General features: G+C 38.2%; 1 protein-coding gene across 1 annotated transcript in view; it reads right to left on the bottom strand.

Moving 5' to 3' along the window:
• Nucleotides 1-27,265, bottom strand: part of myo3b (myosin IIIB) — a 154,554-nt gene that overhangs the window by 104,022 nt on the left and 23,267 nt on the right. The window contains exons 6-15 of the mRNA XM_081369161.1: nt 17,296-17,454; nt 11,953-12,037; nt 6,978-7,094; nt 6,695-6,799; nt 5,465-5,548; nt 5,052-5,254; nt 4,592-4,690; nt 4,375-4,489; nt 2,138-2,264; nt 1,755-1,965 (exon numbers count right to left, since the gene is read on the bottom strand). Coding sequence (XP_081225287.1) covers nt 1,755-1,965; nt 2,138-2,264; nt 4,375-4,489; nt 4,592-4,690; nt 5,052-5,254; nt 5,465-5,548; nt 6,695-6,799; nt 6,978-7,094; nt 11,953-12,037; nt 17,296-17,454 — 1,305 coding nt within the window. The remainder of the gene's footprint in view (nt 1-1,754; nt 1,966-2,137; nt 2,265-4,374; nt 4,490-4,591; nt 4,691-5,051; nt 5,255-5,464; nt 5,549-6,694; nt 6,800-6,977; nt 7,095-11,952; nt 12,038-17,295; nt 17,455-27,265) is intronic.

The following is a 27,265-nucleotide window of genomic DNA, read 5'->3' as shown; positions in this document are numbered from 1 at the left end:
TTTTTGCTTTCTCAAAAGCAAATGTTTTGCGTTCCCCGAGAAACTTTGCGTTCGCTTTGCAAAACCTTTGCGTTTCCTCGAGAAACTTTACGTTCGCGCGCAAAACCTTTGTGTTCCCCCGAGAAACTTTGCATTCACTCGCAAAACCTTTGTGTTCCACCAAGAAACTTTGCATTTGCTCGCAAAACATTTGCGTTCCTCTGAGAAACTTTGCGTTCGCTCGCAAAACCTTTGCATTCCCCCGAGAAACTTTACGTTTACTCGCAAAACCTCTGCGTTCCCTCGAGAAACTTTACATTTGCTCGCAAAACCTTTGCATTCCCCTGAGAAACTTTACGTTTGCTCGCAAATCCTTTGCGTTCCCTCGAGAAACTTTACGTTTGCTCGCAAAACCTTTGCATTCCCCCGAGAAACTTTACGTTTGCACACAAATCCTTTGCGTTCCCTCGAAAAACTTTACAAACCTCTGCGTTCCCTCGAGAAACTTTACATTCGCTCGCAAAACCTTTGCATTCCCCCGAGAAACTTTACGTTTGCTCGCAAAACCTTTGCGTTCCCCCGATAAACTTTACATTTCCTCGCAAAACCTTTGCGTTTCCTCGAGAAACTTTACGTTTGCTCGCAAAACCTTTGCGTTCCCCCGAGAAACTTTACGTTAACTTGGAAAACCTCTGCGTTCCCTCGAGAAACTTTACATTTGCTCGCAAAACCTTTGCATTCCCTTGAGAAACTTTACGTTTGCTCGCAAAACCTTTGCGTTCCCCTGAGAAACTTTACGTTTGCTCGCAAATCCTTTGCGTTCCCTCGAGAAACTTTACGTTTGCTCGCAAAACCTTTGCGTTCCCCTGAGAAACTTTACGTTTGCTCGCAAATCCTTTGCATTCCCCCGAGAAACTTTACGTTTGCACACAAATCCTTTGCGTTCCCTCGAAAAACTTTACAAACCTCTGCGTTCCCTCGAGAAACGTTACATTCGCTCGCAAAACCTTTGCATTCCCCCGAGAAACTTTACGTTCGCTTGCAAAACCTTTGCGTTCCTCGAAAAACTTTACGTTCGCTTTTGAGCTGTTTGCAAGCAAACGCAAAGTTTCCCGGGGAACACAAAACGTTGCGCGAGAGGACGCAAAGGCATTGACAAATACTTTTTCCTCCATCTCATATTTATTTCCTTCACCATGTCCCTTTAGGGGCTCCGTACTAAGAAGTATATCCTAATAAAGCACAAGGGTATCCATAGCAGACTGGTGGGAGTGACAACATGCATTATGGGTTTTTTTCTACCTATTAGTTTTTTTTAGTTAGGTAGCACCGATTTCAAAACAATTTTCACCTTTCTACTGCATAGGCAGCCAAGTTTTATTTAAAGCCCATTTTGCAAGTGCTGAAGGACTCCTTTAAGTACACTTTTAAAAACAGCCATGAAAGTGTTCTCTTTTTAAGTACACTGAAGTGGCCTTTTATATAATTAATATTATATTATCTGAAAGTACAGTTTTTAACAATATACATTTAAGATTTGAAAAACACAACACAAATTTTTCACAAGGGTGGTGACAGTATCTTCATTTTTGGGTGAGTTATTCCTTTAAGACCATCATGAAATTTCAAATTGGTCTAAGCTGTGTCAATGAATTACTAAAGGTTTAATTACTAAAGTAATTACTAAATTAGTTTGTAAAATGGTAGGCTTTGGTATATTTTAACATTAAACTGAAGGATGCAACCATGATGATGGTGATAATATTTTGCCGTACCAGATGTTAGTGTCAGGCTGTAGCAGAGCATTAATGCGGTTCACAATCCAGCTGAAGAGACGTCCATAAAGGGCTTTAGACATGGCGTCTCTCACATCAGTGGCCTTGTCCACAGTATTGGTGCGAATGATGGTTTCTCCACGAGTTACCACACAGTGGGAGGTCAAAGCTTCCTGAAGCTCCTCAGAGCCGATGCTAAGCAGAGCGGCCGCTGTCCACAGCACATACAGAGAGAAGAACATCAGGAATGGATCTGTAACTCTTGCTTTTTGTCGGCCAATTTATCACTAACAATATTTGTAAGATTTATGTCACGAGGAAAATGTGGGTTCCGTAAATGCAAACCTAGAAATTAACATTCATGAAAATAATCAGGCACTTACCATCATCTAAGGCCTCAGAGTTGGGCACCTCACTCTTGTCGCTCTGATGTTGGGAGCTGGTGGATGTAAACTCAATATTTCCTGTATTTAAAATGGCTGCTAGAATTTTGTACACAGAATTCACTTCCTGTATATCAAGATAGAAAATATTTTATATTGAAGAATGCAAAAAACATGGAAGAAAGCCTGACTAACAAAATTGTTTCTCAAAGGGATTGTTCAACCAAAAATAATAAAATCCTTCTTTATGTCATTTCAAACCTGTATGCAGGGACGTCGTTAGGCCTATTTTAGGGGGGCTGAAGCTACCCCAAAATGTTCCTAAGCCCCCCTAAATGATAATAAGAACAACAATAACAATTTGATTTATCAATAACTGTATCCTCATTCATATTTAGACGCAACAAATGCTATATATCCAGCTACAAAAAATAGCCGAAAAGTCGGAAGTTGGACAGAAGTACAAAGAGTCGTTGTGCTATCAAGATGATTCATCGCACTGTCTCGTTGCATTGGTGTGAACTGTGGCAGCTTTCAGAGCGTTGCAGACCGGAGCACTGCAAGTAACTGGAGGATTCATCTCGTCGTTACTCTAGTTTGGTCTGAAGTTGAACTCGCTATGCACCCTACCGCCCACACACACCGATACACAAGCTAATGGTGAAAGGAAGATTGGTAAGTGTCGTGATACAGAGTGAAATTGTAAGTTGTTTTTAATTACCTGCTTACCTTTAGCTACGTTTTCTTGAGGTGAAGGAAAGGGGATATTTTGGTTTGACTGGTTGTTGACATAAGTGTAGCTCTAGATGTGAGTGCAAAGATTTTGCAAACGCAAGTTACAAATACCCTGGGGCATGGGCGACGCTAGGGAGGGGCTAGCAGGTGCTTCAGCACCCCCAAGAAAGACCAAAGCACCCCGATAGCACCCCCAAAAATAATTTCTGGAAGCAATTATATTCAGGCTGTATTCTATGGAAGCCCTGAACCGCATTTTGAAGAAAAAAAAAAGAAAACTTATCTTGTTATTTCGAGATATTAAGTCGTTAATTCAACATAATATCTCGTTATTTCGACATAAGAAGTCGTTATTTTGACATAATAAGTCGTTATTTTGACATAATAAGTCGTTATTTCGACATAATATATGTTATTTCGACATAATATCTCGTTATTTCGACATAATAAGGGGACATTCTATTCTGCATTAAGCCACATGAAGCGTTCTTATAATGGTTTTCTATGGGAGGAAAATGCTTAACGTGTAACTGATGGCTACTTCCAGCAGGATATTGCACCATGTCACAAAGCTCGAATCATTTCAAATTGGTTTCTTGAACATGACAATGAGTTCACTGTACTAAAATGGCCCCCACAGTCACCAGATCTCAACCCAATAGAGCATCTTTGGGATGTGGTGGAACGGGAGCTTCGTGCCCTGGATGTGCATCCCACAAATCTCCATCAACTGCAAGATGCTATCCTATCAATATGGGCCAACATTTCTAAAGAATGCTTTCAGCACCTTGTTGAATTAATGCCACGTAGAATTAAGGCAGTTCTGAAGGCGAAAGGGGGTCAAACACAGTATTAGTATGGTGTTCCTAATAATCCTTTAGGTTAGTGTGTGTATATATATATATATATATATATATATATATATATATATATATATATATAGGCTATATATATATAGGCTATATATATATATATATATAGGCTATATTTATATATAGGCAATATATATATATATATATATATATATATATATATATATATATATATATATATATATATAGGCTATATATATATGCTATATATAAATATAATTGCGCAGCTCCCCCTGTCAATGATCTAGCACCGCCTCAGCACATGCGTTAAAAATTCTCTGGCGCCGCCCCTGCCCTGGGAGCTAAGTCTTCCAATCCTAGTGACGTCCCTGCCTGTATGACCTTTCTTCTGTGGAACATAAAAGGGAGATATTCTGAGGAAGGTTAGGATTTTAAACAAATTTGGACCCCATCCAAAACCAAACAAATTTGGACCCCATTGACTTTCATTTTATGGACAAAAAAACTAATTTACATTTTTTTAAATCTTCTTTATGTTCCACAGAAGAAATAAATGAATACATGTTTGGAACGACATGAGAGACATGATTCATTTAGGGAACAATCCCTTTAATAATTATTGCATAATTGCATATGATTAAGAAATATAAATCAGGATTTCAGCTGTACCTCCTCAGTAAATCCTATGATACGGAAACAGTCCTGAATGGCACCAAATTGCTCCTTGTACAGTTTGCTAGAGATGATGTCCTGCATTACTTTACCATTAAAACAATCAATGTATCTGAAAGACCAAAAAAGTAACATGAATCTCTGATCCTAATGGTAGATATGTTAATTAGATTCAGAATTACACATCTTTTTAAGCACTGAGTTTCTTACAAACCTGGGGGCAGTTTTGTTGGGTAGCCTGTATTTCTTGAGGTTGTCTTGGTGGTAAAGACCAGCATAGATATAGTAAAATATGTGGAAGTTTTTCTCACCCCTGCAAAAGAAAATGTAAGATGTGAAGAATAATATATGTAAGCAAAAATGTGGGAAAGAATTGTTAAAAAGTTTAAAGTCAACATGAGCGGTCTTGTGGGGAATGATTCCCCACACATTACAATTCCAAAGAAAAACGTCTTTCTATAATTTTGGTTGATGTCACCTGTCAAAGACCACTTTTCACCATCCCCTCAATTCCCTATGGGTAAAATCAAGTCCTTCCCTACATGTTTATCAAGTTAATATTATGTTTCACTCAGAATTATTTCACATTATAGAAGTAAAAAGGGTTGCAAAAAGTGTTCAATGTTGACTTTAACGTTCTGATGGCCAAAGATCTAGGCAAAGTGGTCTCTCACATAGCCTGTTTGATGACTCTGGATTTTTCCAGAAGATATTCGGAGATCTTTGCACCCATCACCACCCCTGTGGGTGTAAACTTCATCTCCAGGTACTTTCCAAAGCGGCTTGAGTTATCATTAATGGCCGTGCACGCATTACCAAACGCCTCCACTAGGGGATTCACTTGAAGAATCTTCTCTCGAAGTGTACGATTATTAGCCTTGAAATAGAAAACAACAGATGATGTTTGAAGAGCATGACCCAGATTTTTAATCTGCTAATTTTACAGCCATATTGATTACATCACTAGAGGGAAAATCATCAATAATCCCATTTTCAAGCATGAAAGATCGGTTACTGAAGTATTTCTTTGAAGCATATGAGTTGTATTTATGAATTGATTTAGGTAGGGTTTCAAAGTTGTGAGTACCTTGCCCAGAAATGTGAGATGTTGGACGATGAGGTGAGCACTCTCTGTTTTACCAGCTCCACTTTCTCCACTAATGATTATACACTTCACAGACAAAAACAATGAAAACATATAAACACAATGTACAGAGCTAGAAAATGGATAGATTAACATACCCAGCAGCACCAATGAGAGGATGTTTGTTTGTTATTCCCCAAAAATGGAACAAAATCTCATTTACACCACATAATGTTATAACACTGTAACTTGTGATGTGGTAAAAAAAAAAAAAAAAAAAAAAAAAATTTGATGCATGTACAATAGCTACCATTCAAAAGTTTGGGGTTGGAAAGATTTTTTTATATATATATTTTTGAAAGAAGTCTCTTATACTCACCAAGGCTGCTGTAATATCTTGAAATAATATTACAAGTTTTCTACTTTAATATATTATAAAATGTAGTTTATTCCTGTGATCAAAGCTGAATTTTCAGCATCATTACTCCAGTCTTCAGTGTGACACGATCCTTCAGAAATCATTCTAATATGATGATTTGCAGCTCAATTTACAATGTAAAAAAAAAAAAAAACTAAATATGTTTGAGGAAACCATGATGGATTTTTCAGGATTCTTTGATGAATAGAAAGTTGTAAAGGACATCATGTATTTGAAATAAAAATATTTTGTAATTCTGGACCAATTTTATGCATCCTTGCTAAATAAAAGTATTAATTTCTTGAAAATGTATTTAACATATCAAATCTTACTGACCCCAATATTTTTTAATTACATTGTTAGCCAACATATTAAACTACTGTAAAAAAAAAAAAAAAAAAAAAAACTGTTTAAAAAGAGACCATGAGTGAATTACACATGAGTATTAAAAAACAAAGACAGCCTACTGTGTCAGTGAACTATGGACACTTGTTTCCGCCACAGAATAAAACATTTTAAAAGATAATTGCGACTTTTTATCTCACAATTGCAACCTTTTTTTCTCATAATGTTTTGTGAGAAATTAATTTTTATCTCAGAATTGTGTGCTAAAAAGTCACAATTGCATTATATAAATACAATTGCTGTTATAAAGTCAGAATTGTGAGAAATAAACTCTCGCAATTCTGACTTTATTTCTCAGATGTAAAATCGCAATTATCTTTTAAAATGTTTTATTCTGTGGCGGAAACAAGCTTCCTATGGTGAACCATGTATATGTACGATATGTTTTATAAATGACAGTGCATACACACCTGGTCTTTGGAGAGGGTGACCATGCTCTGATAGGCTGCATCGGCAGTGGCAAAGATGTGCGGGGGGTTAGTGGAGCGTTTCATCCCATGATAGAGCTTTGAGAACTGAGAACAGACACATTTTCAGACAGGAAACATCCTCTTAGTTAACTCTCTACAAGGAAGCTTTGATTCAGAAAGCCAACTTAAAGTGGATGCCACATGAATTACCCATTAGATCAAAAAAGGTATGCATTAGACATTAAGTATGCCCTATTACACAGCCTGATGTTGCTTATCTCACCTGTGGAGAGTAGATGCTCAGGCTCTGGAAGGGGTTAAGGGCTATAAGGATATCACCAACATACGTGTAAATCTGCAGATCCTGATACCGCTTCTGAAGATGTGTAATGATTGTTTCCTATAAAAGAGAGATACTGGAGATGGAAATGTTTCTTTGTTGTTTATACTACCAGAGACTCACTGAATTCACATAATTTGAGCAGACAGTTTATAGTGCAGCAGATTAGTAAAAAAATCGTTCACTTTGGTATAGAAGCATGAAATTTGGCACAGATACTCTCTAAGGGCCACTATTTTGGAAAAAGGCATTGGCCACTCAAAAATTCAATATGGCGGCCATTTTGAAAAATTTGCTATTCAATGCTTATTATATCAATTATTCAAACAGTGATCCAAGCATAAAATTTGATACAAATATACTCTCTAAAGGACATGTTAATAGAAAAAGATGCTTGTCCCTCAAAAATTCAAGATGGCCGCCATTTTTAAAGATGGCCACTGTTCCTGTCGAATATTAAGGTGAGACATGGCAGGCAAAAACATTGTTTTTTTTTTTTACTGGTCAATTTTGAGATTTTTGGATATTTGTCTTCAATAACATGTCTTCTTTCAGACTGCGGTGAAAAAAGTCCAAAAAACACATTTAGATCTTTATTTTACTACACTTTGTCTGTTTGCGTCTGTAGATTTCGCGTAAATTCAACAAAAGTTGTCGTTGTAAATCCTCCCGCCGATCCGCAATCTCTGTCTGCTCTCTGTCTTCACAGGCACCGCTGGAAAGCTCTCTCTTCATTGTACAATGCTGTCGGATTCAGATATGGTCATTTCCTTTTTATCAGCAACCAATCGCGAAAGTAAAAGGGCTGAATGCGCAATCTCATTGGCTGATGATAAATGTTTAAAGCCCGTTTTCTCAAAATGACCTTTCTCTCATACTCCAAGTCTGAAATCTCCACTTCAGTAGCACCTATATACACCAATCTTTCCAGTCTTGTACCTAGTTATATTATGAAGACATTTACAGAGGGATCTGTAAATATATTATTCCTAGCCTGATTTATATAACATTTTATTCCAAAAAACAGGGCGAAAATCATTTTTTTAAGGCTATTGACAGTATATTATGATTTACAGGATAACAAAAGTAGATATCCATAAATGCCTCTGTATTTTTTCCCCATCTAATATGTGAACACAATCAAAAAATAATGTTTAATCTGGCTTTATCCAATACTCAGATTTCGTTTTTTTAAATATATACAAATTAGCGCATATTTAATTAGATATTGCCTAATTTGCTAATTTAAACATTAAATTACAGAAAACTTTTAATACATTTTTTTCTCATCTTAATGTAGGTAATCAACTGGGAAAGTTTCATGGTGATATCTACTAGTTTTTTTATTTTTACCCTATTCACCCGTAGTGTCTCGCCTTAATTATTTAAATTGTTAAAATGGTGATGCAAGCATACAATTAGGCAGAAATACTCTTCAAGGAACACTCTTTTGGAAAAAGGTATGTGCCACTCAAAAATTCCTGATGGCCACCATTTTCAAGATGGCTACCATTTCTGTCAAATAGTTAGAGGCTGCGTCCGAAACCGCATACTCAATGAGTAGGTACTCTCACAGACCTGTTAGTTTTTCTTTAAGAAGCCCTCCGGTTCTCCACTCATTACCTGTATTCACGGCACCTGTTTGAACTCGTTACCTGTATACCTGGACACACACTCAATCAAACAGACTCTAACTTCTCCACAATGGCCAAGACCAGAGAGCTTTGTAAGGACATCAGGGACACAATTGTGGACCTGCTCAAGGCTGGGATGGGCTACAGGACAATAGGCAAGCAGCTTGGTGAGAAGGCAACAACTGTTGGCGCAATTATTAGAAAATGGAAGAAGTTCAAGATGACGGTCAATCTCCCTCCATCTGGGGCACCATGCAAAATCTCACCTCGTGGGGCATCAATGATCATGAGGAAGGTGAGGGATCACCCCAGAACTACACGACAGAACCTGGTCAATGACCTGAAGAGAGCAGGGACGACAGTCTCAAAGAAAACCATTAGTAGTAACACACTACGCTGTCATGGATTAAAATCCTGCAGTGCACGCAAGGTCCCCCTGCTCAAGCCGAAGCATGTCCAGGCCCGTCTGAAGTTTGCCAATGACCATCTGGATGATCCAGAGGAGGAATGGGAGAAGGTCATGTGGTGAGACATGAGACAAAATTAGAGCTTTTTGGTCTAAACTCCACTCGCCGTGTTTGGAGGAAGAAGAAGGATGAGTACAACCCCAAGAACACCATCCCAACCGTGAAGCATGGAGGTGGAAACATCATTCTTTGGGGATGTTTTTCTGCAAAGGGGACAGGCTGACTGCATCGTATTGAGGGGAGGATGGATGGGGCCATGTATTGTGAGATCTTGGCCAACAACCTCCTTCCCTTAGTAAGAGCATTGAAGATGGGTCGTGGCTGGGTCTTCCAGCAGGACAACGACCCGAAACACACAGCCAGGGCAACTAAGGAGTGGCTCCGTAAGAAACATCTCAAGGTCCTGGAGTGGCCTAGCCAGTCTCCAGATTTGAACCCAATAGTAGATCTTTGGAGGAGCTGAAAGTCCGTATTGCCCAGCGACAGCCCCGACACCTGCAGGATCTGGAGAAGGTCTGTATGGAGGAGTGGGCCAGAACCCCTGCTGCAGTGTGTGCAAGCCTGGTCAAGAACTACAGGAAATGTATGATCTCTGTAATTGCAAACAAAGGTTTCTGTACCAAATAAGTTCTGCTTTTCTGATGTATCAAATACTTATATCTTGCAATAAAATGCAAATTAATTACTTAAAAATCATACAATGTGATTTTCTAGATTTTTGTTTTAGATTCCGTCACTCACAGTTGAAGAGTACCTATGATAAAAATTACAGACTTCTACATGCTTTGTAAGTGGGAAAACCTGCAAAATCAGCAGTGTATCAAATACTTGTTCTCCCCACTGTATCTGCGAGAGGGAAGGCGGAAGGACCATCAGAATTAAGACTGGTTTCAACAATATAGGTGACCAGTTCAGAAAGAGCCATAAGAAAGATGGCTGGTTGAATCGTTTCACTCTGTGACTCTTTCTCAAGCCTTCTGAGGTGGAGTTTCTCTCTGTTGTAAAGATGAATGAGATACAAATGATGGTATTTCAGCTCCTGTGCAATGGCATCAGCACCACTTAGTTGAGACAATAATTTAGCATCATTCAGTGTTTGTGCACATTCATGTAGTCTGTCATTCAGTTGCAGTGTCATTACCTGACGTAGGTCAGATTCAGGAGATATGTTATCACAAAAAAAGCAAACCTGATCATCTAGACTTTTCTGCATCATGGTTCTGCGATGCTTTGTTTGGCCTTCATCTGTCTCACTACATTGAGCATCGGATTGTTGCTTCTGGGCACGAAGTAACTTTGTGTTGTTGAACCGAAGTCGACAATTGTAGTGATACTTCGCTTGGTTCCTTTTCAAAGTAGCTTCTATACCACCACCTTCATCCAGTCGTTCCAGGTCCAGGGTCATTGGCATTTTGTTCATCTTGTGAAAGAGTGGAATGTTGGTGGCAATCATTTTATAGCCATCATGTTGAGAAACATGATGGGTAGGTGGTGATTGGAGGGGTTCCTTTGTGTCTGTCTGACAAAGACAACATTTCATCCAATCAGTTGGCCTCTTGGCTGACATGGGATTTTCATTTGCCATTTTGGAGGTTTGTTGTCTGATTAAGGCCGAGGGGTTATCCTTTTACCACCTCAATCATAGACATAGTACACATTTAGGTATGGGATACAACTAGGTACGGGTCAGCTACACCTAGCCCGATCATTCATCCAGTGCCATTTAAGTCCCGTGTGATTTGTACACCTTCCAGGTAAGCATACATGAACAAGTCATGTATTGCCCCGCTTACCCTTGGCTCGGCTCTCCCACGCTGGCCCAACCTGTCAATTCGGGTGCGGTTTAGGGACACTAAACTTAGCTATACTATTACTACTAGTCAAGAACTACAGTGAAAGTAAAACTAGATCAGCTGACACTGAATCCCATGCTGAGCTCCACAGCAGTGAAGTCACCAGTGTGCCCTGGTTGTGTAATGATGTTCACTCTATTAAACAAAACCTTCCTTAACACATTAAATTGAGCTCTGACAGAAATGGTGGCCATCTTGAAAATGGTCGCCATCTTGAATTTTTGAGTGGCACACATCTTTTTCCATGATAATGTTCCTTTAAGAATATTTGTACCAAATTTCATGATAGCATCACCATTTGAAAAAATAATAATTAAGGATTCAAGAAAAATGGCGGCCATCTTGAAAAATGGCGGCCATCTTGAAAAATGGTTGCCATCTTAAATTTTTGAGGGACAAGCACCGTTTTCCAAAAAAAAAACATTCTGAAGAGAGTATTTTCACAAAATGTTATGCCTACATCACTGTTTGAACGATTGACATAATGAGCATTTGACAGAAATAGCGGCCATCTTGAAAAAATGGCCGCCATGTTGAATTTTTGGATGGCCAGCGCCTTTTTCCCAAAGAGTGACCCTTAGAGAGTATCTGTGCCAAATTTCATGCTTCTATACCAATTTGAACGATTCTCTTGAAATATGCCATTAATCTGCTGCACTATTTAGTATTAGTTTGTAATTGAATTTCATTACATTTTAACATCAAATATTAAATGGAGTGTCTATTTACACCAAGTGCAAATAACCCGCCTTGTTGGTAGAAACTATTTTTATTTTCATGATATCAGGCATTTTTAATCTTTGAAATAACATGCACTGATCATGCTCAATAAGTCCAGGAACTGTAAATAAGATTTCGATACATTTTGATTTCATGTTGACTCTAGATCTAAAAGTAAAAATGTGTCTATACGATTAAGAAAGCGAAAGCCTTTGCTTAAATTCCAGCTAGATCCTCTAAATACCTCATCTAAAACCTCCAGGTTCACCAGATCATCATCAGGGCAGATCTCAATGATCAGGGTTTTCCGTGTGTTGATCCGCTCATGCCTATAAAAGACAATACAGCAATGTTACAGCCTCAATAAATATTACAACAAAGATCTATTCAATCATAAACAATTTTTTACAATATTTTTTTTTATTGTTGTGGAGGTTGCCAGGGTGTCGCTATGCAATTTCTAGGGTGTTCTGTTGGGTTGTGGTGTTCTAGGTCAGGGGTGTCCAATCCTGCACCTGGAGGGTCGTGTCCTGCAGAGTTCAGCTCCAACATTAATTAAACACACCTGAACCAGCTAACCAAACTCTTTCTAGGCAATATAAGAAACATTTAGGCAGGTGTCGAGACAAGCTGGAGTCAAACTCTGCAGGACTTGAAACCTTCAATGTACACTATCATTCAAAAGTTGAAATGATACTCTTACAATTTAAAGGGGACCTATTATGCCTGTTTTTACAATATTTAATTCCGGTCTCAGGTGTCCCTAGAATGTGAAGTTTCAGCTCAAAATATCCCACAGATCATTTATTAAACTATGTTGTAAATGCCCATTTTTAGTGAAAGAAAAAACATGCTGTTTTCATACATGTATCTTTAAATGCAAAAGAGCTGCTGTGCCCCGCCCCCTCATCCAGAAGAGGGCGGAGCCTTTACAGGTGTGTCTCAGAGGCTGTTTCTCAATTCCAAGAACGCAGAGAACGGACTTGTGTTCTCGTGGAGACCGGTCTTGCCAAGCTTCCTTGGAAGAACGAACTCGGAACCGGCCGCAATGACACCAGGCGAGTACTAGCTCAAGTCTGCATTCGATGCATCCTCGGTATCAAGAACACATCCGGGTTCTTTCATGCGTCCTCTGTACTTGCGTTCTTGAGAATTGGGTCTGAACTTCGACGGTTATGATGACGTAAAACGAGAACACAAGGACGCAAGATCGCTGAAGAATGCATATTGAGAAACACCCAGATACTCTGCTAAATAACAACACCTGTTTGGTTTTGATTATCATCTCTATCACAGTCACACTCAAGTGACATTGCAGTTCTTCATCATCATGAAAGATAATATTTGCATGTGTTTTAAAGCCATATCAGTCTAAACTTTTGATAAATGGGTTTCTGAGTGCACACATTCGAATCACATGCACAGAAAGCTGCCTGTCAGACGACGCGTCCTGTGAGTATTAAACTAAGCTCCCTTTCATGTATTATTCCGCTTAAACTATCAAATACACACAAAATTATGTCAAAAACACACAAAGTTCACATAAACAGTCGGTTATTTTCGTGAACTTAAACACCAGGGAAAGAAATCACATGTGTTTTTTAGATTTGTGTATTAAAAAGAAAGCAGGGTAATGTACAATACCTACTGCTGTGTATGCTGTTAATATGAACCAAACAACAAAAAGACTGAAAATCACTCACTGGTCTTGATTGAATAACTTTAGTAGCTTTAATAAGAATACATTTCTTACTTGAATGCTGCTGTTAAATGCTCTGGCGAGGAGATAAATATGGCCGACTGTGTATAGAGCTCACTAAAGGGGAGGAGCTATGCTAATAAGGCAGATTCCATCGCCAGTTGTGGGCGGAGCCTTAATGGCTCATTTTGAGACACTGTTTCAGATTCATGGGCAAAATAACACACAGAGTGGATGGATTTTTTACCACAATAGGGTGGTTGTGTATACACACTGCGTACACATTATTATGTTCAAAAACAATATAAAAGTGATTTTTGCATAATAGGTCCCCTCTAAAATAACTGTTTTCTATTGTAATATATTTGAAAATGTATTTTTTTCCTGCAATGCAAAGCTGAATGTTCAGCATCAGTGAAACATAATCCTTCAGAAATCATTCTAATATGCTGATTTGCTGCTCAAGAAATCTTTTTTATTATTATCAATATTGAATATGTGATGCATTGTTTTTCAGGATTCTTTAATGAATAGAAAGCTCAAAAGAACACGATTTATTTGAAGTATAAATCTTTCTTTACTGTCACTTTTGATCAACTGAATCAAGTGGAAAAAACAAATCCACTGACCACAAACGTTTGAACGGTATAAGTCTATGGGAATTTTTGCCCATTTTATCATCCGCCTGGTTAAAAAATTAAGTCTGATCAAATGTAATGGCACATCATTGAGGTCTCATTCACGTTCATAGCACAAATGGTGTAAAACTAGTTAGTTACATGAAAGGTTAATACTTAGGGGCAGATTTACTAACCGCTTGCACCAGCACAAACCCTTTTTTGCCATTAAAAAGACTACTGTCATCAAAAACATGCAGTGAAAAATTAGTACTGAAAAGGTGTGGACACATTTATTTTTGCGGCTGACTGCGGTTTCCCTTTCAGATGCAAAATCTTTGAGATTTAAATGAATCATGCAAGGTGATTTACTAAGGTTTGCTCTCGTCAATTTACTGGTATTTGCGGCATTATTTAACGGCCAAGAAAAGTGTGTCTTAAACGCTAATTTGCCCTGTTCACTAAATCTGGCCCTTAGTGTTCAAATCCCTAACCCTTAATATTAGGAACAGTAGTTGTGATGCTTACCTTGGCAAACACCAAAAAACTAAAAATGTCTGCAGTCTCAGGGTCTATGCGGGTCTATTCTCTGGGGTTTAAAGGCTATTACAGTGTGTCATGAATGCACTTCATCAGGGTTTGACCCTCTATTGTATTTCTGACCTTTAGATCATGTGAAAGCAGCTGCTCTTTTCACAGCTCTTAAAACCCATCGGGCCCCGGGGATATGACAGCGTACAGACACAATACACTGCGCTTTATGTGTGCGAGAAACAGACAGACTGAGTGTGTGTGGCGCTGTCTCTGTGTGTGTATCAGTGTTCCCTCGCTCTGTAATCACTTCACTGATATTTGCCATCAGTGACTAAACAGAGAGAGCACAGCCAAGCTCATAATCTCATTACGTCTCTCTCACTGTCACTATCAGGCTAGCAGATTATACGTGGCCTGGGGAACGAGGGGATACAATCTGGCAACCCAGTGACTGTTTATTCACTATCAATCACAGACGTACCAAGTTAACCCCTACTTTCTCAAAACAAGTCTTTATAGACACTCCAGAACAAGAGTACTGTGGAAATGAAGGAACGTTGTCAAATCCTCTTTATCTCATTGAGTTCATCAGGGTTAGATTAATTCAGGACAGTGAGTCCTCATTTAACCCTGAATCAGAGAGATAGTTAGAGGGTTAAGAGTGCTAATCTAACACACTAGCAATAGGATTCAGATGTATCTTTGTCCAGTAAATCTCCCAAGCAACAAAACCCCAACATTACCCCAAATGCACAATTGAACTGAAAAAAAGTGAAACGACGGTGTCATTTATTTAAAGTGCATTTTTATACCGGCCTTATATCAAATCGTGGTTTGAGTTAGTATAAAAGCTAATAACACTTCACCATAGAAAAACACAGTTGATGTGCAGCTAGCTTTTTTTAGAACATAAGATAAATTATGATGCATTTTTTAAAAAGACTTAAAAATTATTAAAATTATGTTTTGTTTTATAAGCGAATTCTACTTAGTTTTAATTATTAGTTTTAGTTTTTGTTAATGGTGAAACAGTATAATATAATATAATATAATATAATATAATATAATATAATATAATATAATATAATATAATATAATATAATATAATATAATATAATATAATATAATATAATATAATATAATATAATATATTAATTTTGGCATATTTCTATTAGAAAATATATTGATTAAGTATAGTATATGCTCTTTATAATATTTTTACTTTGTATGAATGTTTTTGTCTTTGGGAAAAGGAATATTTTTGATTATTATTCAATCAAAATGTAAAGTCTGATCCAAACCTAATAAATAAATATAATTTGAGAAAAACAAAATTTGGCTGTAACAAATTAGAGTGTCAAATTTTAAGTTGGTCCAAGTTATCTTTTTTTCTGAGAGTTGAAAAGTTTTGTCTGTAATTAATACTTTTATTTAGCAAGGATGCATTCAGTTGATCAAAAGTGACAGTAAAAACATTTAGGCCTGGTTTCACAGACAAGGCTTAGATTAAGCCAGGATTAGGCCTTCGTTCAATTAGGACATTTAAGTTGCTTTTATTAATGTGCCTTAAAAAAAACTTTACTAATGAAAAACAAAACATTACTGGTGCGCATCTTAAGACAAAACAATGGCACTGACATATTTTAAGATATCAGAATGATTTCTGAAGGATCATGTGACACTGAAGACTGGAGTAATGATGCTGAAAATTCAGCATTGATCAGACAAATAAATTATATTTTAAAACAGATTCAAATAGAAACCAATTCTTTTAAATTATAATATATCACAATATTACAGTTTACTGTATTTTTGATCAAATAAATGCTGCCTTGGTGTACATGAGAGAAACATTAACTTTTGAACGGTCGCAATGCAATTATTTTTTGTTTTGACAAAGCAAATAAACAACAAATACAGGCCTCATCTATAATCATGCAGTTTTTCTTGTGAAAGCTCTTGAATACAGTACACAGAAACATTACACACTGTTAAATACTTATATTTGATATTCAGCAATGGACACTTTTAAACAAATCTAAAGGTGAACGTGAGCTAATATAACTCAACCACTAGGAATACTATAGGCAGGGCACACTCCCCTCGGCAAGATCTGCAGGTTTTGAGGGGTCTAAATGAGTATTTTGGATGAGAAGCCAGTGGAAACGCTTTCATTATGTTTCCCTGTATCATCTACAGTACAACAGCATCAGAGATATCCGTTTGACTTAATAGAAGCTGTCAGTGTGGTGCTCCTGGCTCTCAGGATAAACCTGAGGAGTTTCATTCCTCCACAGATAACACCGCCATCTGCTGGAAAGAGGAAGCCCTCAACACACAGATGATAGATGACACAGTAATATAAAAAAACTGATTCGTCTGATTCGTATATTTCTAGACTGTCACAACAGCAAGTCTCACTGTCTCATATTAACTCGTGATAAATCCACTAGGACAGCTCTGCATCTGCAGAAGACAGTGATGGATGCAAGACAAGCTCCTCACAATGGTCAAGGCTGCCAGATCTTTGCTCTGACCCTGAGAGGAATCAAAAACACCTCAAACCGTTTCAAAACGACAATCTATGACTGGCAGGCTATTATAAAACCAGTGGTGATGTTTAACGCTCTGCCTTTTTTTAAATGTGCCGCAATCTGTTTCTCTGTGGCTCCTGAACATATCGATCTGGTTTCAGAGAAGAGCTGAGAGGTCATCTAACACAGTGCTGTTGGTGTACCTGGTGGTCCTGGTCCTGCTGCCCACGTCTTGTTGCTCGCGGATGAGGACCGACAGCTGATGCCGGAGAGACGTGTCTTTCCCATGAGCCTGTTTAATGAACGGATGCTCCAGCAGATGCATCACTGATGGACGCGTCTCAAAATCTTTGATCAAACACCTGCAGATATGAGAGGAGACTTAATACGTGAAAACAGAAAGAAAGAGAGCAGAGAAACAAGCAAACATAGAGCGTTCCATATAAATGAACATGAAACATGAGTAACACAGGATAAAAAGATCCTGTAAAATCCCATAAAGGCCTTCAGGAAGGTACGGCATGTCACCTGTACATCCTCATACAGCTCCAGTCTCCGATACGCCTCACAGAAAGCTCTCGGAGGTCTGAGCTGAACATCTGACCGGCCGCCTCGCTCTGTCTTGCTCTCTCGTCACCATAGTGTTCAGTGCAAACACTCTTATCATGTGTCTTCAGGCTTGTGTCTGTTGTTCTGGACTGCACAGTGGCCTGTCGACCATGGCTTATGGCATTATTATTTTATTTCGAACAGGATTTATTTCATTTGTAGCTGTACCTTTGTGAAAAAAAGTGTTCTTAATTGTATTGAATGTGCATTTATAGTGTAAATCAAATCTTAAAAGAATATTTTTCAAAAACTGTAGCCTACTTGCAAATAATATGATATTAAATTAAAGGCCACATACGTAAGTGTACATGAAAAGTTAATATATTTTAAATGTCCTAAATTGCAACTCTGTCATTACAAACATATTTAAAAAATACATGACATACAAGTTTGAATGGAAATTATATTAAAGTATATTTTAGTTCAACGTAAATGCTTTTTACAAAACTGTATCCATATTTCAAAGACAATAGAAAGATTTACTTAAGTCCTGCTCAAAAGTACTCTAAAATTAATATAAATTTAAACTATAATACATTTTAATTTAATTGCAATTAACAAAGTCAAGTATACATTCAGTTCGCACATAAGTAGTGTGCACTTTTTAAAGGTTTAGTTCACCCTAAAATGAAAATGAAGTCATCATTTACTCACTCTGCACGGTGTTGTTCTAATGCAGTATATCTGTTCTTTCTTTTTTGGACCAAAAAAGTTGAAATTTAAAAAAAAAATCCTGCTTTTTTGCGCTCGTCCATACAGTATAATGGCAGTGATAGCGACCAGCATCAAGCTTTTTTATAAAAAGATGCAAAAGTATCACAGAATGATCCCATGTGACACTTGTCATTTATTCAAAGTGTTCTGGGGTATATGATAGGGTTTGGTGAAACCAAACAGAAATGTAATGTTTTTTTTAACAATAATCCTGACCTTGGCCGCTGTGCACGACGGTGCGTTCATGAGACTCTATTAGATCCCCAGCTCACTCCGACTCGACCAGAGAAACACATGATTTATTTAGGCACTCTTTTTAGAAAATATGCTAAAGTGCACTTTGTTTTCACAAGAGTAGTGATTACAGTAGCTGAATTTAGTTTTGCAAAATGTCTTTTCCCATATTCTTCTAAAATAATGCATTCTCCTCATCTGTCCAGTTTGGATTTCTTTTCTTGTTTTCCTTATTTCCTCCAGTGTCTGTCTAAATCTCAGTGTCCTGCTTTCCTCTCGACTGGAACTGCTGCTGGGCTGAGACCAGCTCTTGTAGATTGGGCCGAGGGGTCTGTCATTAGCACACGGCATGACTGAGGGTCTGAACAGCAGGCGCTCTGATAGCAGAGGAGAAGACATTCAGCTGCACAATTACACACGCATTCAGAACAACAGTGTGAGCTTTTACACACAGGCGGAGAACAAACAGCCGGCACCTTGTGATAACACAATGTGCCCATACACTTACTGTAGCACCACACACACACACACACACACACTGACAGGATTTATGCGGCAGAATTATTTCTAATCTAATGTTCCTAAAAACCCAGTTTATAAAAAGCTTCATCTGGGTTGAAGAACATTTATTGTGCCAAACACAAATGCTGAGTGGTGTATTGCAATTTGTTTTGTGCGAGTACATGTGTATTTTTCATGTATTTAATTATAGTGCAGCAGATTAATGGCATATTTCAAGAGAATCGTTCAAATTGGTATAGAAGCATGAAATTTGGCACAGATACTCTCTAAGGGTCACTCTTTGGGAAAAAGGCGCTGGCCATCCAAAAATTCAACATGGCGGCCATTTTTTCAAGATGGCCGCTATTTCTGTCAAATGCTCATTATGTCAATCGTTCAAACAGTGATGTAGGCATAACATTTTGTGAAAATACTCTCTTCAGAATGTTTTTTTTTTGGAAAACGGTGCTTGTCCCTCAAAAATTCAATTTTTCAAGATGGCCGCCATTTTTCAAGATGGCCGCCATTTTTCTTGAATCCTTATTTTTTTTTTTTTTTCAAATGGTGATGCTATCATGAAATTTGGTACAAATATTCTTAAAGGAACATTATCATGGAAAAAGATGTGTGCCACTCAAAAATTCAAGATGGCGACCATTTTCAAGATGGCCACCATTTCTTTCAGAGCTCAATTTAATGTGTTAAGGAAGGTTTTGTTTAATAGAGTGAACGTCATTACACAACCAGGGCACACTGGTGACTTCACTGCTGTGGAACTCAGCATGGGATTCAGTGTCAGCTAATCTAGTTTTACTTTCACTGTAGTTCTTGACTAGTAGTAATAGTATAGCTAAGTTTAGTGTCCCTAAACCGCACCCGAATTGACAGGTTGTGCCAGCGTGGGAGAGCCGAGCCAAGGGTAAGCGGGGCAATACATGACTTGTTCATGTATGCTTACCTGGAAGGTGTACAGATCACACGGGACTTAAATGGCACTGGATGAATGATCGGGCTAGGTGTAGGTGACCCGTACCCAGTTGTATCCCATACCTGAATGTGTACTATGTCTATGATTGAGGTGGTAAAAGGATAACCCCTCGGCCTTAATCAGACAACAAACCTCCAAAATGGCAAATGAAAATCCCATGTCAGCCAAGAGGCCAACTGATTGGATGAAATGTTGTCTTTGTCAGACAGACACAAAGGAACCCCTCCAATCACCACCTACCCATCATGTTTCTCAACATGATGGCTATAAAATGATTGCCACCAACATTCCACTCTTTCACAAGATGAACAAAATGCCAATGACCCTGGACCTGGAACGATTGGATGAAGGTGGTGGTATAGAAGCTACTTTGAGAAGGAACCAAGCGAAGTATCACTACAATTGTCGACTTTGGTTCAACAACACAAAGTTACTTCGTGCCCAGGAGCAACAATCCGATGCTCAATGTAGTGAGACAGATGAAGGCCAAACAAAGCATCGCAGAACCATGATGCAGAAAAGTCTAGATGATCAGGTTTGCTTTTTTTGTGATAACATATCTCCTGAATCTGACCTACGTCAGGTAATGACACTGCAACTGAATGACAGACTACATGAATGTGCACAAACACTGAATGATGCTAAATTATTGTCTCAACTAAGTGGTGCTGATGCCATTGCACAGGAGCTGAAATACCATCATTTGTGTCTCATTCATCTTTACAACAGAGAGAAACTCCACCTCAGCAGGCTTGAGAAAGAGTCACAGAGTGAAACGATTCAACCAGCCATCTTTCTTATGGCTCTTTCTGAACTGGTCACCTATATTGTTGAAACCAGTCTTAATTCTGATGGTCCTTCCGCCTTCCCTCTCGCAGATACAGTGGGGAGAACAAGTATTTGATACACTGCTGATTTTGCAGGTTTTCCCACTTACAAAGCATGTAGAAGTCTGTAATTTTTATCATAGGTACTCTTCAACTGTGAGTGACGGAATCTAAAACAAAAATCCAGAAAATCACATTGTATGATTTTTAAGTAATTAATTTGCATTTTATTGCAAGACATAAGTATTTGATACATCAGAAAAGCAGAACTTAATATTTGGTACAGAAACCTTTGTTTGCAATTACAGAGATCATACGTTTCCTGTAGTTCTTGACCAGGTTTGCACACACTGCAGCAGGGGTTCTGGCCCACTCCTCCATACAGACCATCTCCAGATCCTGCAGGTGTCGGGGCTGTCGCTGGGCAATACGGACTTTCAGCTCCTCCAAAGATCTTCTATTGGGTTCAAGTCTGGAGACTGGCTAGGCCACTCCAGGACCTTGAGATGCTTCTTACGGAGCCACTCCTTAGTTGCCCTGGCTGTGTGTTTCGGGTCGTTGTCCTGCTGGAAGAACCGGCCACGACCCATCTTCAATGCTCTTACTAAGGGAAGGAGGTTGTTGGCCAAGATCTCGCAATACATGGCCCCATCCATCCTCCCCTCAATACGGTGCAGTCGGCCTGTCCCCTTTGCAGAAAAGCATCCCCAAAGAATGATGTTTCCACCTCCATGCTTCACGGTTGGGATGGTGTTCTTGGGGTTGTACTCATCCTTCTTCTTCCTCCAAACACGGCGAGTGGAGTTTAGACCAAAAAGCTCTATTTTTGTCTCATCAGACCACATGACCTTCTCCCATTCCTCCTCTGGATCATCCAGATGGTCATTGGCAAACTTCAGAAGGGCCTGGACATGCTTCGGCTTGAGCAGGGGGACCTTGCGTGCACTGCAGGATTTTAATCCATGACGGCGTAGTGTGTTACTACTAATGGTTTTCTTTGAGACTGTCGTCCCTGCTCTCTTCAGGTCATTGACCAGGTTCTGCCGTGTAGTTCTGGGCTGATCCCTCACCTTCCTCATGATCATTGATGCCCCACGAGGTGAGATTTTGCATGGTGCCCCAGATGGAGGGAGATTGACCGTCATCTTGAACTTCTTCCATTTTCTAATAATTGCGCCAACAGTTGTTGCCTTCTCACCAAGCTGCTTGCCTATTGTCCTGTAGCCCATCCCAGCCTTGAGCAGGTCTACAATTTTATCCCTGATGTCCTTACAAAGCTCTCTAGTCTTGGCCATTGTGGAGAGGTTAGAGTCTGTTTGATTGAGTGTGTGTACAGGTACACAGGTAACAAGTTCAAACAGGTGCCATTAATACAGATAATGAGTGGAGAACCGGAGGGCTTCTTAAAGAAAAACTAACAGGTCTGTGAGAGTCGGAATTCTTACTGGTTGGTAGGTGATCAAATACTTATGTCATGCAATAAAATGCAAATTAATTATTTAAAAATCATACAATGTGATTTTCTGGATTTCCGTCTCTCACAGTTGAAGTGTACCTATGATAAAAATGACAGACCTCTACATGCTTTGTAAGTAGGAAAACCTTCAAAATCAGCAGTGTATCCAATACTTGTTCTCCCCACTGTATGTGCAACCTGTACCAGTCGCGTATCCTTTTTTCTAACAGTGGCCCTTCCTCTCTGTGGACTATACCTTGCCGTGGTGGAGAGGCTTGTGTGTGAACTCCATTGAACCTGAGAGCTATGCCGGCGGGGATTTTATATCCCTGGCAAGTTTAACTAAGCTGGACAGGTCAAAGAAGAGGAGGCAGACAAAGCAGACATTATAACTATTTGACAGAAATGGTGGCCATCTTGAAAATGGTGGCCATCCTGAATTTTTGAGTGGCACATACCTTTTTCCAAAAGAGTGTTCCTTGAAGAGTATTTCTGCCTAATTGTATGCTTGCATCACCATTTTAACAATTTAAATAATTAAGGCGAGACACTACGGGTGAATAGGGTAAAAATAAAAAAACTAGCAGATATCACCATGAAACTTTCCCAGTTGATTACCTACATTAAGATGAGAAAAAAATGTATTAAAAGTTTTCTGTAATTTAATGTTTAAATTAGCAAATTAGGCAATATCTAATTAAATATGCGCTAATTTGTATATATTTAAAAAAAAAACGAAATCTGAGTATTGGATAAAGCCAAATTAAAAATATTTTTTTCATTGTGTTCACATATTAGATGGGGAAAAAATACAGAGGAATTTATGGATATCTACTTTTGTTATCCTGTAAATCATAATATACTGTCAATAGCCTTAAAAAATTATTTTCGCCATGTTTTTTGGAATAAAATGTTATATAAATCAGGCTAGGAATAATATATTTACAGATCCCTCTGTAAATGTCTTCATAATATAACTAGGTACAAGACTGGAAAGATTGGTGTATATAGGTGCTACTGAAGTGGAGATTTCAGACTTGGAGTATGAGAGAAAGGTCATTTTGAGAAAACGGGCTTTAAAGATTCATCATCAGCCAATGAGATTGCGCATTCAGCCCTTTTACTTTCGCGATTGGTTGCTGATAAAAAGGAAATGACCATATTTGGATCCGACAGCATTGTACAGTGAAGACAGAGCTTTCCAGCGGTGCCTGTGAAGACAGAGAGCAGACAGAGATCGCAGATCGGCGGATTTACAACGACAACTTTTGTTGAATTTACGCGAAATCTACAGACGCAAACAGACAAAGTGTAGTAAAATAAAGATCTAAATGTGTTTTTTGGACTTTTTTTCACCACAGTCTGAAAGAAGACATGTTATTGAAGACAAATATCAAAAAATCTCAAAATTGACCAGTAAAAAAAAAAAACAATGTTTTTGCCTGCCATGTCTCACCTTAATATTCGACAGGAACAGTGGCCATCTTTAAAAATGGCGGCCATCTTGAATTTTTGAGGGACAAGCATCTTTTTCTATTAACAATGTCCTAGAGTCCTAGTCCTTAGAGAGTATATTTGTATCAAATTTTATGCTTGGATCACTGTTTGAATAATTGATATAATAAGCATTGAATAGCAATGGCGGCCTTTTTGAGTGGCCAACGCCTTTTTCCAAAATAGTGGCCCTTAGAGAGTATCTGTGCCAAATTTCATGCTTCTATACCAAAGTGAACGATTTTTTTACTAATCTGCTGCACTATTACTGATCACATCTTAATTAGACAAACAGATTTATACAAACGAATATCAGTTTGTTTAATAATGACACTGGAGCATGTTGTGGACACTAAAGCCTCATCAACTTTCTAAATACTCCTCAAGACAGGAACAATGGACTCTCTGCATGCCTACTGCCTATAGGTGTTTCTAATACAATCTCAGAAAACACAATGCAAGCTTCTGGTATCCTTTCCATGCAATCTGTTGGCAATCACAAATCAAATGATTAACCTCTGCTGATTCTGCAGCCAAATGAGCTTGCTTGCTCAACATTTACATAGTCGGTTTCACTTTAACACATTCTGTTGACTATAATTAATGTTGCACTTACATCTCTAACTCTCATACTAACTCTCATTATAGTGTTTGTAGAGAATTTGTAGACTGGTAGGGTTAGGGTTAGAATAAGCTGACATGTAGTTGCAAAGTTAGGGTTACTTATAGACAGTAGAATGTCTGTTGAGGACTATCACAATAAAGAGTTAGCAGATATTAAGCAGACCGTCTACTAATACTCTAATGACTGCTAGTTGACATGTAGTTGCCTACATGTCAACCAGAATGTTCAAAAGGGACCATCAAAATAAAGTGTTACCAAAAAGTCTGGTTCAGAGTTTGAGATAAGCTTCCTCTGAACCCCTCCACCTCCCCCAGCTCCACCTGTCTAGATCTGCAACAGGATTTATGTATGTCTATTCATGCAGCAGCATATCTTACATGCTCACAGCAGAGTCCATACTTGCTCTGTGGGGAGGGGTGCATAGCAGATCTAGTCCTCCAATACCAAACACATTAACATTTGCTGTTTCCATCCAAAGTTGCTAATTTAACCTATGCACAAAATTGGAATATTGCATAAAGAAATTGCAAATAAAGCACCCTTTCCACACCATGTGTTCAAGAGAAGAAAATCACAACTTTTTGGTAAACCTTTTGGTAAATTGTGAAATATCTGTAATAAAAATGTAAGTTGCTGGAAGAATCTGGGAAGAAACTGTGGCTCTTTTCTCCTACATCATAAATGACTTGCATCTCAGCGCGCACAGAAGAAACACATTTAGATGCCTGGTGTTCGAGAACGCAATCATGTGAGACGCTACTGTCATTTTGATGATAGACTCAAACCAACATTTGAGAGGCTGTGCAATGATCCGCTGATTTGTACAATTATCCAATCACATCCACTGTTGAGGAAAAGTCACGTGAGTTTTTATTGTTGCGCATTGAGGGATTTATTAAGTGTTTCAAACGTAGTTTATGTGCATGTCGATTTATCAGATAAAATTCGGTATCGCTCAATTGAGCGCGCAAGTCTTTTATGGACAATTATATAATTTATGCACATCTTGGGGTTTCCATCCAGCATTTTTATGTGATATCCCAAAATGCGCATACAAATAGGCGGATGGAAACATAACTTTTGTCATATCAATTAGCAGGTTGAAAATATTCAGAGAATATTCAAACTGTCGATCACAACTAATTACATTAAATTAAAATATAGTTTATTGCAGAATATTTTTAACTACAGTAAACATAACATTTCAGGTTTACACTTTATTTTAAGACTTCATTGTTATAGTGTAATTATACATTTAAGAACTGGGGGTTACACTTTATTTTAAGGTGTCACTATTACAGTGTAATTATATATTTAAGTACTGAGTAATAATAATGAACTCCATACTTACTATAGGGTTAGGGTAGGATTAGGGTTTGGTTGAGGGTTAGTTGCATTTAATTATGCTTAATTTACTGTTATTGCTATGGTAAGTACATGTAACATATGTAACAAGGACACTGTAAAATAAAGTGTTACCCATTTCAGTGTATTAAATTAATCAAAACTTCTTAATAATGAGTTCCAAAAGCTTTAAATACCTTTAGCGTGAAGGTGAATTGCATCAATATTGCTTTGCCTTGCTGTGTGATACTTCCCCAAGACCACAAAATTATATTTCTATTTCTAAAAGTCTATTCAAAATAACATATGTATTTATTAAATGTTTTTCTCATCTTAAAGTCAGCATGAAAGTTGCAGCTGACTTCACTTCTGTTTTATGTATTTCCTAGAGAAATGACTGATCAAACAAGAAAAAAAAAAAAAGAAAAAAAGGAGGATGGGCCTAATTTTTTTCCCATCAGTTTTTGAATGAATTGTGAAAAGTGAAAATCTGATTTAAATGATACAGACCCGGGGTTTCCCATTTCCAAAGTTTTTATCCTCGATGCCCCCCTCCTTACATATAAAATAACCTGAGGAAATGAAGGGAGAAACTTCCACAGGTATACTACAGTACTGAGCCTTCAAAACCTTTCAGAACCGATGTTGCCCTGGAATAACCTGCAGTTAAGTGCCTTGCTCAAGGGCACAATGGTGATAGTTAATGGCTCAACCACTGTGGTCCCAGAAAGAACATCCAACCTTGAGTTTTAACCACAACACCAAACCATCCATTTGTGTGGAAAATTGTACACATACAGTAGACACTCATGAGCACTTAAAGAGCAGTCAGGATAAAATCCCACGAGCACACAGATACATGCACAAACACACTTTATGAATATGACTACGTCTGTGCTTTTAATTCATCAGGAGCGGCCAGCAGACCCGCCACACTGACAAATGAACAACTAACACAAATAAATGAGTCAATTAGCATTCACAGCCCTCCTGCTGTGCACACAACATCCCTCTCTATGATGTGTTCATTCTCAATAATGAAATAATAATCCTTGCTCTTATACACACAGAGCTGGGCCTCTTTTATTTACAGTCTCTCTGACAGGAATTAGACCGTATATCTGAGAAGTTCTCTGCATGTTTTGCTCATACAGAAATAGCCAGCATTTGCCTTGTCAAGTGAAATTACTAGAGACAGAATAGCGGTAAAGAACCACAAAATGTATTTAGAAAATCAGAATGTCATTGCATTAGATATCACAAATATCAAGAGTCGTTTGATAATACTAATTTGATCATATAAAGATAATACTAAAACAAAACATTTCACACAAAAAAGCTGTCAGTATCACTCCGATCATATCTAGTCTTTCTGTGCTTT

Source organism: Scardinius erythrophthalmus, assembly GCF_964197995.2.
Source record: "Scardinius erythrophthalmus genome assembly, chromosome: 6".
Taxonomy (NCBI): domain Eukaryota; kingdom Metazoa; phylum Chordata; class Actinopteri; order Cypriniformes; family Leuciscidae; genus Scardinius; species Scardinius erythrophthalmus.
The sequence above is the reverse complement of the archived record's forward strand: the minus strand, read 5'-3'. Positions and strand labels throughout refer to the sequence as shown.